Source organism: Phoxinus phoxinus (genome assembly GCF_949152265.1).
Source record: "Phoxinus phoxinus genome assembly, chromosome: 2".
Classification (NCBI taxonomy): Eukaryota; Metazoa; Chordata; class Actinopteri; order Cypriniformes; family Leuciscidae; genus Phoxinus; species Phoxinus phoxinus.
Genome location: NC_136877.1, coordinates 39881467 through 39894914, shown reverse-complemented (window position 1 = coordinate 39894914; position 13448 = coordinate 39881467). Strand labels below are relative to the sequence as shown.

The 13448-nt window shown below is 35.6% G+C and overlaps 3 protein-coding genes across 7 annotated transcripts in view; 1 reads left to right on the top strand and 2 right to left on the bottom strand.

Moving 5' to 3' along the window:
- Positions 1–126: 126 nt before the first annotated feature.
- Positions 127–5115, bottom strand: ptgr1.2 (prostaglandin reductase 1, tandem duplicate 2; the record flags this gene model as incomplete). Its single annotated transcript, XM_079604808.1, is given in 10 exon segments — positions 127–1421; positions 1596–1714; positions 3329–3354; positions 3356–3426; positions 3568–3725; positions 3728–3825; positions 4043–4229; positions 4717–4772; positions 4887–4984; positions 4987–5115. Coding segments are annotated over 10 exon segments (1053 nt in total). The 3' UTR covers positions 127–1310.
- Positions 5116–8452: 3337 nt separating this feature from the next.
- On the bottom strand, positions 8453–12714 carry ptgr1.1 (prostaglandin reductase 1, tandem duplicate 1). Its single transcript, XM_079594602.1, has 9 exons — positions 12595–12714; positions 11659–11780; positions 11539–11584; positions 11311–11370; positions 10646–10813; positions 9923–10196; positions 9697–9802; positions 8772–8890; positions 8453–8682 (listed from the first exon to the last, which is right to left on the bottom strand). The coding sequence occupies exons 2-9, from the start codon at positions 11762–11764 to the stop codon at positions 8572–8574; spliced, it is 990 nt and encodes a 329-aa protein (XP_079450728.1). The 5' UTR covers positions 11765–11780; positions 12595–12714; the 3' UTR covers positions 8453–8571.
- Positions 12699–13448, top strand: part of LOC306989156 (DNA polymerase nu-like) — a 50340-nt gene continuing 49590 nt past the window's right edge. For 2 of the 5 annotated variants that reach the window (XM_079594560.1, XM_079594558.1), the window contains exon 1: positions 12902–13036. The gene's annotated coding sequence lies outside the window, so the exon portion shown is untranslated. Of the gene's footprint in view, positions 13037–13448 lie in introns of all 5 variants that reach the window. The other 3 variants (XM_079594557.1, XM_079594556.1, XM_079594559.1) reach the window with 2 other exon arrangements.

Sequence of the window (13448 nt, the reverse complement as noted above, 5' to 3'; positions counted from 1 at the left end):
AACATTAAGACAACATGTGCTTTATCTTGAAAGAGTAACACTGCCTATTTAATTTACATCCAATTCTTAATAAAATATTCCTTGAATTGATGTCCTGTTGGTCTTAACGTCCTCTAGTGGCTGTAACAGGCAATCAGCTTTTTATTATTTTTTACTCAACGTACTTTTACTTTTCTGTGGAAAAAGGTAGCATTTAATGTCAGCCTATTATTTTGCGGCAGAACCATCAGTCCAATGCAAGACACTTTTGGATGGATCTTATAATGAGCAAACATGTTTTACTGTGGTTTTATGTAGGCTACTGATACACACACCACCTAAAATCCTTAAATGTTTCACAAGTCAACATGCAGTTTTGGGATGACCCTTAACAAATGGAACATGTAAATGTATTGTCAAACTTTTTGGTTAAACATAGTTATAACTAACTGAACTGTAACCAAATATATATGTTGGAGCTGTGGCCTATAGCAGTTGACATGTTTTGAATCTGGCTTGCAACATTTCCCCCATGGAAATAATGAACATTATTAATCAGACAGAGTATTTGTAAGAATACGCAAATATAAACATGAAATCTGAGGCTTTACATGGCTTTATTGGTAAACATATTGCAGTTATAGGCAGTTAATATATCTTGTTGTAACATAATTTCTACTACAAAAAGCACTTAGACAAGTTTAATTTGTAGGAAACTCAGAGAAGTGAAGACCATGAGACTGTTGCAGGATTATTTATTGACAACACAAGCTCTTGCTGCAGTCATCAAGTCTAACTAAGGCAGTATTCTACTTTATTAGGAGGCAGTGCTTAGAGTTGAAGACAAAGCACTTGTCCGACAACCTTAAACAAAGCATGCAAATGAAGGTATAGGAACCCATCCATCAATCATCATAACTATTCAAATAATGGGACAGGGGCTCCAAGAGCCATTCAAGACAAAAGGGTGAGAGTCTCAGTAATCTGACTCGTCTGACTATAAAGAGAACAGGACTGGCAGGAACTTGCTAAAATCACGCTTAACTGAATCATTCATCTTATTTCATCATCTTTACCTTAATTGCTAAATGCAATGTACTTTCCAGTTTGTCATGTGATGATGTAAGATCAGCAGATCTTAAACAGATTCTTAAATGTGTAATTCCACAGTACCCTGGACCTTTTAGACACAGATGGTGTTAGATATGTGTGTCTACATGTTTTCAAGATATAGACCTACAAATGTGTCACTGTATTTTATGTGTATGCTAATAGGGTATTTGTTCATTTGAAAAAAGACAACAGTTGCATCATGCATGTCTAAGCATGCTTCAGACTTTAACAATAGCCTTCCCAAGTCCATCGCCCTTCAGCATCTTCATGAAGGCAATCGGCATGTTTTCAAAGCCAACAGTGACCACTTCTTTCGTCTTCAGCTTGCCCTGCAATGAAACAGTTCACTTTCTCATTCACAGGCTGGTACTAACTGTTATGTGCTGCGTATTAATGCCAATTATTCAATGAACTTCAGGTCATGAGCTATACGAAGTGTAATGATCAAATATTCTATTTTGTTGTTTTAAAGCAGAAAAAGGTCAATTTCTAAAGCAGTTTACCTCTTTCTTCCATTTAAGCATTCTCTTCACAGATTCTTCATCTTTGTGTCTCCAACGTTTCACCATAAAGCCTTCTAATTTCAGTTGCCGTGTAATTATTTCATGGTGAGGATAAGGACCTATGAGAAAGAAATAATATTCTAATGTTGCACTGCATACTAGCTTGCATTTTTCACATTCTCTACTGTACTCTTTTCAGTTTGTTTTATTCTAATATTAAAATGTGGCATTGCGCACTGAAGAATAACACATTTTACGAATCTATTTCATTTGAGGTATAAATGATTATTGAGTTTCCAGCATTTTCCTGGATTCCTGGCAGTCCTGTTCTCTCTATTGTGCGTTAAATGAGTCAGATTACTTAAATCTCTTTGCCCTGGCCCAGTCGTTGACTAGTTTAGCTGATTGGATCATTTGACTGATGAGATCAAGAAATCTCTTTGTAAAATAAGCTGACTCATGCAGACCACAGCATTTACAGACTTTGTTCTCATCACAATGTAATAAATTACCATGTATACTGCTTTAGTATTCAGACTGTTTGGACGACCTGCAGCAACGCTCAATAAAGAATAACTTCTGCTTGAACGTTATCCCAACGTCTCCTGGTCTTTGCGTAGAAGAAGGAAAAGTTTACAACAGCACTATGACTTAAGAGCGGGGGGGCGGTGAAAACTTTTGAACAAGAATTTAGAAATTGTATTTTATTCAAATATCAAGTACCGCCCTTCGGAAGCAACAGAAGATACTTATAAGTCTCCCCGAAGACAAATGAAGTACAATTTACCTTGATCTACAAATTCAAAAAGTTTAAGTTTTAACCCCCCTGCTCTAAATTCATTGTGTTTCCTTCTGGATTCTCAGTGAATATTTGAACTTTTTAAATGTGTTTGAGTCCCTCAATTGTCCTCCGTGTGAAAAGATGGATTTCAAAATAATACACTGTAAAAAAAAAGTTTAAAAAAATGCTGCTTTATATTTTTTAAGTACAATCAACTTAGATGTTTAGTCATTTCAACTTAAATGACATTAAACTGACTTTAAAATTAGTTGAATCTTGTATAAAATAAAAAAAGTTGAAAATTGCTTAACTTATTTTAATGCGTAAAAGCAATGTAAAAACATATGTTGACATAACTTATTGATCATATAATTTTTTTACAGTGTAGTCTCTGCTGGAAAGGGTTCAAATATGCAAAATATGCTAGAAAAACTGAAAAATGTGCAGGGCCTCAAAAGAATATTGGGCAATTTAACTGCTCAGGACAAACAAGGGCCTCAAAAACAACCATCAGAAAAAAAGAAAGAAAAACAAGTTGTGGAATCAAGGTAATCTTTTGAACGGGGTCATTTTTATAAATTCAGCTTTTTTTTTCTTGTGGACTATATGTAAACAACTTTTATGTAAAACAAAATTATTCATACCGGTATATACACATACACACACACACACACACACACATATATATATATATATATATATATATATATATATATATATATATATATATATATATATTTATATATATGATCAAATGTATATATAGCCTACTGTTTGTGTGTGTAGTGTGTGTGTGTGTGTGTGTGTGTGATAAACATTTAGCATTAAACTATTGAACTTTTTAAAACTTACTATGAAATGCGTGCTGAACATGTGTGTAACAACTTGAATTATTCTGTTCATTAAATCCATCACCATATCTCTTTAGTTTCTCCATAAAAATGAGACTTACACATCTGAGGTGCTGTGTCATTGTATTGCACCGCAGACAGCGATACGACCACCTGGCTTCATGTTTTTCAGTGCTGCAGTAAAGAAGGGCCCTCCCACCTGGAGAACATAACACACACAAACAGATCTCCTTCATTTAAAATGTGACCAATTATGTTATTTATCTGAGAGTTTATAAAATCTTAAGAATATTGTTAATAAGTAGATTGAATGCTAGAGGCAAAAATACACGTTAATTACATTCTCAAAATAGCAGTCGTATCCTTCAGGTGAAGCTTTCTCCAGTGCTTCCTCCAGTGATGGGACAGTCTTGTAGTTGAAGGCATGGTCAAAGCCCAATTCCTTCAGGTATGCCACCTTGTCATCACCTCCTGCTGATCCCACAACTTGCAGATTTAACCCACCATTGCACCCACAGCACCCGCTGCTGCACTCACCAGAACCGTCTCACCTGGCTGTATCTTACACACCTCTTCCAGGCCATACAGCGCAGTTAAACTAGAGAGAAAAGGGAACGGGATTTAGACAAATAACTGATATTTTCAATAAAAGAACAAAATAATTGCCTACTGATTGTGAAGGAAGTGTTGGTTTGTGTTTGTGTGCTTATTGCTATTGAGAATCAAAGAATTAAAAAAGAGAGCATGGTTATGAAACCTTATTTTCTTTCAGTTTATATGTGTAACTGCCTTCGTTTAAGTCGCGATTAAATTACCCAGGCATCCCTAAGGAACCGAGGGCTAGGGACATTGGAATATCACTGGGCCATTCGGATACTATCTGGGTCAAGATGGGCCCGGCTGGACTATTCGCTTTGGTTACAGTGTGTGTCCTCCACCCACAATCAGCAACCACGTGACATCCCTCAAGAAATGCTGAGTCCTTGCTCTTCAGTACCCTGACAACCAAACAATGAGTTAAGATATTTATTCAATGATATGAATTGTTGTTTTTGTTCATGAACAGACCTGTTTCCTCACTTGAATGCTTAGAATACTTGAACTTACTAATGCAGTATAGCCTAAGACGCAAATTGAAGTCTACAGTCTTCTACGTAAACTGTGAGTTTCTTTGTTGCTCAAGATGTTTTTCCACTCGTCTAAGTGGAAGTGGAAGTGGCAGCGGTTGATGCAACTGAAACCACATTGATGAGTGCACTGAACAGCTTGAGGAACAGATCCAGATGCTAGACATTCTGAACAATATATTATTGAACATTTTCCAATTACTTCGATCATTTTCTTTCCCCTTTCACCAATGAACATACTTTATTTTCTGTAAACATTCTGTATAACTGGACTGAATCTATGGTATATCACTAACAAAAAGTGTAAATAAAATGTAACTATAGATTACAATACAAATGGTGAGATTAGTTGTTTTCCTTACTTAGCTGAGTTCCATACTGTACATCCCCTTCTTTTAGCCACATTTTACTCAGAGATCTACAGAAATAGCAGGAGACATTTAGAAACATGAGCTAGACACATCACATAAGTAGTTCATTAAATAAAGAGATGGTATATGTTCTAATAAGAAAGACTTTAGAGCACCTTTACCTCATATACGGATCAACACTGAAATAAATCGCCTCCACAAGCACGTCTGAAGCAAAAGGATTATGATAAATCAGTGAGGCATCGAACAGGTAGCAAAAAGACAAATATATGAATTATCTATACCTCCATCTTGAAGCTCTGGCAGAACTTCTTCTCTCAGTTCAAAGTTACTTTCCTTAGGAAAGCCCTCAAAGTGTTTTTTGAGGATCCATGTCTTTGATTTAACCATGATTGTCAAAAGCTGCACAGGGCACAGTCTTCAAACTGGAAGTTGTTCAAAGGGAGAACAGCGCCTTCTTTTATCGCAGTGATGACAATAAACACTCTTACATAACAAAACGTCTTTATTGACATTAATAAATTGACATGACATTGCAAATTATTGTAACTTCTATACTGGTATTAATGGGTGAGGTGCGTACTCACCTGAGTACACCCAATATCGTTTACCATGAGCTTTCAATATGTTTTTAAAAAATTTGTCCTTAAAATTGTAAACAATATTTCAGGAGAAAAGGTATCACCTCAGGTACCCCAGCACTGCACATGTAACCAGGTGTGTTAGATACAGGAAAGATGACCTCAACTGTGCATGTCATAAAATGCATGCTGAGGAGCCTTATGCAGATTTATTCTTGGTTTTAAATGTTCCAACTTCCAGGAGGATTGTAGTCAATTTCATTCAACAGACATTCAAACATGAATATTACTGTGTGGTAAGCTTCAATGTTGTTGGTTTGTGGATGAAAAGTGGTTTCATTTTCTGACTTGTTATCAGAAATATCAGAATACAACTTTTGAATGCAGTCAGCATGACTTTGAAATTACCTGATAACCATGACACCGCATAGTACTGTATATCGCTACTATATAACAAAGAGACGTTGACGCCTGAATCAAATCAATGTTGTTATTCCATATATAGGCTACCATTAAAATGAGGTCTGTCATTCTAAAATGTATTTAAATGCATTCTTAATCAACACACACACACACAACACAAAAGTTACTACATTTTTGCCATGATGAAATACATGAATATTTCCTTTGACTCTCCTTTATGAACATTTACTATGGCAAGCCGTTTTAGCATTAAATACTCCTTCCCGTACTAGTCATAAATCAGTTTTGACTAGTCATAATTCCAGTTCCAGATATCTCTTCTGCAATTTTGACTTGTCGTAATTGCAACTAAGATATCTACAATGTGATTGTGACTAGTCGTAAAATGCATTGAAGATATCTACAATGTTAATTTGACTAGTCGTAATATACGTTACAGATATCTACAATGCTTTTATGACTAGTCATATTCTTCCATTGACTTCAATTGGAAAATATTTTCAGATATCTACAAATGAGTTTTGACTAGTAGAAATTCCAATTAAAGATATCTCCAATTTGATTATGACTAGACAAAACCCAGTTAGAGATATCTCAAATTATAATTGCACTAGTGGCAATTAAATTAGAGATATCTCTAATTAAGTTTTGCCTAGTCAAAACTCCAGTTCAAGATATCTCTAACTGGGTTTTGTCTAGTCATAATCAAATTGGAGATATCTTTAATTCATCGTTTTTTAAGATATCCAAAAATACATATGTAGATATCTTTAAATAATTTATTACTAGTTAAATTACAGTTGTAGATATCTTGAACTGGAGTTTTGACTAGGCAAAACTTAATTAGAGATATCTTGAATTGGAACTCGTCCTAGTCAAAACTCATTTAAAGATATCTTCAATTTAATTGTAGATATCTCAGTCTGCTTTTTGACTGGGAGGATCTTTCTTTGGAGATATCTGCATTCAGCTTTGTGACTAGGAAGAATGTCAGTGTAGATATCTTGAATGAACATTCTGACTAGTCGAAATTATTTTATAGATATCTTAATTGTGTACTCAAACCACCCCTTTGCTAAGCCCCGCCTTTTCTAACCATTTTGTCTTCGAGGAGCGCGCCAAAAAAAATCTCAGAACGGCCTGACCTGGTTTTCAGGTAATAAAATTACTGTAAAAGTAACTGTGTATGTTATAGTGTTGTCACGATACCAAAATGATGACTTTGATACGATACCAGACTAAAATACCTCGATACCAATACTGAATCGATACCATGGGAAAAAACTAAAACAGTAAAAGTAATTGAAAAATATGACAGAACTTACAATTCATTGTTTTATAAATTAATAAAAAAAAAACTCTGTTCCTGCCCTGCTTTTTGACCATTCCTTCTCCTTTATAAAATAACTGATTACATGCCAGTGTCCTTACAAAGATGTTTGCAACATTGACATTATTATCAATCATTAAATCACATTTGCTAACCTTTCACAATTCTGAACAGGTTTGGGATGACCAAAATCTTATTTCATGAAACGAGTTATTTAATATTTTTTTTAAATGTAATTTTATAATTACAATATAGGCCTAGATATTTAATTTAATTTGATCTTTGCTATTAAAAATAAGCAAAAAAGCAAATTACAAACAAAATGACAAATACTATAAGAGACAAATAAAATAAACAGTGCTTAATTTCTTTCTACTGTAGCTGAACAAATAAAGTCTTCACTCAATAAATTAAATATAGACTGATTCTTAATAAATGGATAAATTTATTCAGTCAAGCATTGGGTGATTGTCTATTGCTAGGGAGGAGCAGAGGAACTCTGGGCGGTGCTGAGGAAATGTAGTTCCACGTCACGCAACAGGGGATTCGACTAGGAGCAAGTGCAATTCAGATATCTTCAAATATAATTGTGACTAGTCGTAATCGAATTAGAGATATCTCTAATTACCTTTGCGGATAGACGACGCGTCTTTTAAAAATAGCAATGACATCATTGCAGATATCTTAAATGGAGTTTTGACTAGTCAAATATATATTACAGATATCTCAAATCGGATTTCTTACTAGTGCAATTATAATTGCAGATATCTCTAATTGTCATTCTGACTAGGCGAATTATAATTATCACTCGTCAAAATACAATTGTTACTAGCTTTAAATATATTTATAGATAGTCAGGACAAAGGTTTAAATGCTAAAACGGCTTGCCATACATTTACTACTACGATTCTTTAATCAATAGCCACAAGATGTCAGTGTTCACTAAAGTTTTAAAGGAGACGTACACATTTGTGTTGCGTCATTGTACGTCACCAACACCCAGTGGAGGTAAAATACTAGGCCTATTATTTACATTTTTAAGCTCATGTAGATCCTCTGCTTTTATATCAAAATAACGTTCTTAGAAAACGTGTCTTTTTAGAAACTTTATGTAGAAAACTAAGAAGTTTGTAGAATCAGTCTCTCACTCTGTTGGAATATTATACTGTTGGAGTTATACTGTAGTTGGAAAGCTAGCCTCTTATAAACAGTTAAAAGGGAAGCCTAATCAGATTCTAAATATAATGGTTACCGTAGTTGGACATATTGCCTTTATTGCAAAGAAACAGTGTAACCTAGCTTATCGAATTGCATTTTTTTTTTTTAGTGGCATAAAAATCTTTTATTTCTGTTTTGTGCATATCTGTCCTAGAGGATGAAAATGTGACACTAATTTGCAAAAATCAACTTTATTTGTAAAACAAAAGAAAGAACACAACATTATTAATGCAGAATCTATGCCTAAAATAACATGATTGTTGTTATATGAGCAAACCACTGAAGCTCTTGACATCAGACTTTAACGATGGCTTTCCCAATGTTTTCCCCCTGCAGCATCCCCATGAACGCAGCAGGCATGTTTTCAAACCCAACCGTGACATGTTCCTTACACTTCAGCTTTCCCTGTAAACCGCCAGATCAAGAGAAACTGCATCATTATCCAAATATGAATATTGAGATAAAGTTAGTATCAACAAAGCATGCGGACGTACCTCTTGCATCCAGGTCAACATTCGCTTTAGAGACTCCTCATTTTTATTTTCCCACCTGCCCACCAAGAATCCTTCCATTTTCAGCTGCTTAAAAATCATGTGCATATGTGGATAAGGACCTAAAAAGGACATACACATTATCACAGCTGTAAATGAAAAAGAGTCTGTCTACTCAATTCATCATGTCTAATTTTATGCTTCAGTAATGGTGACTAAACCATTTTTTTGCATTGCTAACAGGTATTGACTCTATACTAGTGTAAAGGTCATTCAAAGCACCCTCTCCTGAGCTGTGTTCGAAATCTTCTCCTATAACTTCATTCACTATTCCCTACATCACTCCACTAATATAGTCCACTTGAAGGAGTGAATAAAAACGAGTGAGCGAATTCGGGCACTGATTGCGCTGAAGGGCTTTTGTATAGTTTGTGCTTGAGGTTTAATGATAATTTGAAACTTAGCAAACTGGCAACTCCAGTGAAAAGATTTATCTTAAACTCTATCAATAAACGTTCATGTATAAACCTTATTTATATAATTTAATAATCAATTAAAAAGGAATTTGATTTGTACCTGTATGATATTAAGCTGTACCCACATTGGACCAGAGCTTTGGAAAATGGATGGATGAATGATTCACCTGTGAGCGGCATCTTCTGACGAGACGCGGGAAATCATTCAGCATGACCTTCACAGTGCATTATGGGTATTCTCTGGCCGTTAAGTGTGCATCAGTTGTACACTCGTTATTGCAGTGCATTGAGGGATTGAATGAGTTCACTTGATAACCTCGACTATGGTTTCGGACATCACTACAAATGGCTGTCCACCAAATAGTGCCCTATTTAAAGGTATAGGGGGTGATTTCGTACACAGCCCAGGTTTAACAGCACCATGAGAACAACACACATAAAGAGACTCAAACCTGTTTGTGGGGTGGTGTCATTGTACATTGATATTCCTCCACAAACAGCAATACGCCCAAAAGCCTTCATCTGTGGAATAGCAACACTCGAAAAAGGGCCGCCCACCTGGAAACCAAACCAAAGAGAAGATATATTTTTTTATTAAAAAGGCCCACTAAAAGGTATTGTTATTTGACAGTTAGTATTAGAAAATGTATTAACCTATTAGTATCAGTCAGTTCTTACATTCTCAAAATAGCAGTCGTATCCTTCAGGTGAAGCTTTCTTCAGTGTTTCCTCCAGTGATGAGACAGTCTTATAGTTAAAGGCCTGGTCAAAGCCCAGGTCCTTCAGGTATGCCACCTTGTTATCACTTCCTGCAGATCCCACAACATAGCAACCTTTAATTTTGGCAATTTGACCGACTACAGAGCCCACCGCCCCGGCGGCTGCATTCACCAGTAAGGTTTCTCCTGGTTTAATGGTACAGACCTCCTCCAAACCGTAGAGTGCAGTCAGCCTGTGGCACATAGTTAATGTTATTTATTATCTATTCATGTATCATTTTATCATATAAAGTTGGATTTCTGTTTGGTGCCTCAAATAAAAGATCAGTACAATTTGTAAACAAGTTGAAATAGGATTGCATCAGAATTAAGGTCCATTCAGACAGGAACGATAACTATATTAGCACCCACACCAGCACAAGATAACAAATAAGTCTGGTTTTTACAAGTGTGCTTAGACAACATGTGGGCAACAAATGTTTGTTGCGTAAAGCCAGAAGTGAATTACAAAACACATCTACTTTTCCTAGAACCTGGTGACGTCTACTCACAACATCTGTGATGCTCTCTGATGAAACATCAGATAATGACTATATCAATGTGGATTAAGCCTTTGACCTACCTTTCCAAGACCATTTGTAAAAGAAGCAATTGTGGGTTTGAAAGAAGCAGTGGGTCTTACCCTGGCATGCCAATGGCTCCGATGGCATGGGAGAGGGGGACATCTTGAGGCCAGTCAACCAAGACTTTGGTGAGATCACTCCCATCTGACACAGTATGTGTTCTCCAACCACATCGACCAACCACATGGCAGCCCACAGGAAATGAAGGATTATTACTTTGAATCACCCTACAGTCAAAATAGAAGAAAGAAGAGACTTTGATTGGAAAATTAAATGATTACATTAAGTAAATATTTTTTTGAAAGTGGTTTATAAAAATCACCAACTCCAATAAGTTTATAGTAGGCATAAAATGGAAGTTGCGAAAAACGTATAAGTGAAATAACTTGTAGAACAAGAAAAACTGTAGGGTGGGACTTGATTCTGTGACTTTAAAAAGTCCCATTTAAAAGATGAACACAAACTGGTTTTAAACGGTCTCTTAAAGTATGCACAGTTTAAACAGTCATTACTTTTAACATCGTGCCAGTTCTTGATCTAACTGTCTAATGGTCAGTGATGGTAAATGAGTTGCAGATGCATTTCTTTTCGAATGATAACCAGACGGTTGGAAAGATCCCATTTTACACTGACTGAATAATCATGGTTTCATTTGTAATCTTGATGAGAGGGATTGAATAGGATGAAGCCAACAGTTATTGAACCGAATAGCTATTTCTCTTACTTGGCAACTTGAGTTCCGATCATCACGTCTCCTGCTTGCATTCGAGCCCGACTGTATGGTCTAGAAGAAATTAAAAAGATAAAATTGTATATTTAGGGTAAATAAAAATGAATGCCTCAAATAAGGAATGATTTTCAAACAAGCAGGATCAGTATGACATTATTGCATGTAATCATGCCCTTAAATACAGATATTGGTGCACCTGCTTATTAAAGCTTTCTAACTTACCGCATGTAAGGGTCCACACTAAGGAACAGTGCCTCCAGAAGAACCTCTGAAGAGCAAGAATAAATTATATTTAATAGAGCAAACATTAAAAATGTAATGTGAAATTTAAAGAACACAAACCTCCATCTCTGGGCTCAGAGAGCTTCTCTAGTTTCAGCTCAAAGTCGGTGTCTTTGGGAAAGCCCTCAAAGTGCTGCTTGAGAACCCAGGTTTTAGCTTGAGTCATGGCTCTTTATTTGGAACTGTAAAAGTTAACAAAAATAATACATAAGTTAACACATTCAAAATGTAAAAAGAAAGTTGTGTAACCTTCAAAACATCAGACTGCGTTGATTTGCTTACACGTCACATCAGCAATAATAGCCTAAAAAAAGTAGCGTAACTAGTTTGTATGATATAAGTAACCGTAATAATATAAGTAATATAAGGGAACAACGCCTCGTGGTGCCAGCCCAAAGAGGCACAAAATCACTCACAGACCTTTACCTGGACTGTTCCCAGCCATTTTCAAAATCTTTTTCCTCAGCACCTGACCAATTAATACTAGCACTTACTGTTTATATTCAAACATTCTGAAATGGCGTATTTGCTTTGTTTTTCTAAAAACTTGCTTTGCTACTGTGCTAGACTAACAGACTTGTTACAGCACATTTGCCCTCCTGCTGGTCTTGCTTCTGTTGTTCTCCTCATTTGTAAATCGCTTTTGATAAAATCGTCTGCTACTAAATGATTAAATGTAAATCTAAGTAACCATTCTTTTTCTTTTCTTAATGGCTGTTGGCATACCCACTTAAAGCGCAGCACGTGACGTGTGGAGCATGATATAAGTGACAAAACAACTAGTGATTAAAAATACAACAACAAAAAAAAACTATGTATATATACTTTACAAAGTGACCTTGAATCCTATTTATTAAACCTATTGCTTTCAAAAAAATTATAATTGCACAATAGACTTTATACTGTGCTGAAGCATTATTTAGTATTGCCTTAAGTGCTACATTTTCAATATTCAGAAAACTTAATTCTTCTTGAAATAACCATGAGTATACACACCCGTTAATGTACTAAGCTCTCTATTCTTCTATACCTCCCATAGACAGATACTTCCTAGTGTTGCGCAGATCACTTGTTTATGGCCCTCCCACAGCCCATATACTGCTACATCCTTGGCTGAATTTCAATCATGTGACCTTTTGTATTTATCTGATTGGCCGACTAGATTTGTCAATAATCTTCAATGAAGAGGCTTCTGATTTTTTCCCCCATTAAGTCAACTTCTATATATTTTTTATACAGTTCTAAGCAGCATTATGATATTATTCCAACTTCTGTGGCAATAAATAAGCTTTTGAAATAATATAATTCGAGAAACCACCCACCCCCACGTCATGTGACGAAAGCAAGCGCGGGCATTTCGGAAGTGTGGTACGCGAGAAAGACGGCAATAACGTTACATCAAAACCTGATCAAAACGCAAACGGTGCTGTTTTTAAAGGTAGGGATATATTTTGTATTATATAGCTACTGCTTTGTGACATACATGTCAATACATACAAATACATGATATACATACATGTCCGTTTTAACTGAATTGTGGCAAATGTATTAGCGGTTGTACTCAGATCATTAGCAAGCAAGATAAAGTGCTCGGTTTAACGGCTCTTGATATTCCAAATATTGTATTTAACTGATATTCTGACGTTAAAGCTAAAGCAACTTGGACTTTAAAGTTGCTAGCTGTCTTTGTCAGGTAACTATTGGTCATGACCGCGTAGACTGTAGAAAAGAAAAAGAAAACGTTTTGTGGAAACTGCTTTTTCCAAATCTGTTTTTCACAGAAGAACATATAACGTTAACGTTATCAGGCTAAATTATCACAGCGACGTATGTTTATTAGTAATTTTCAT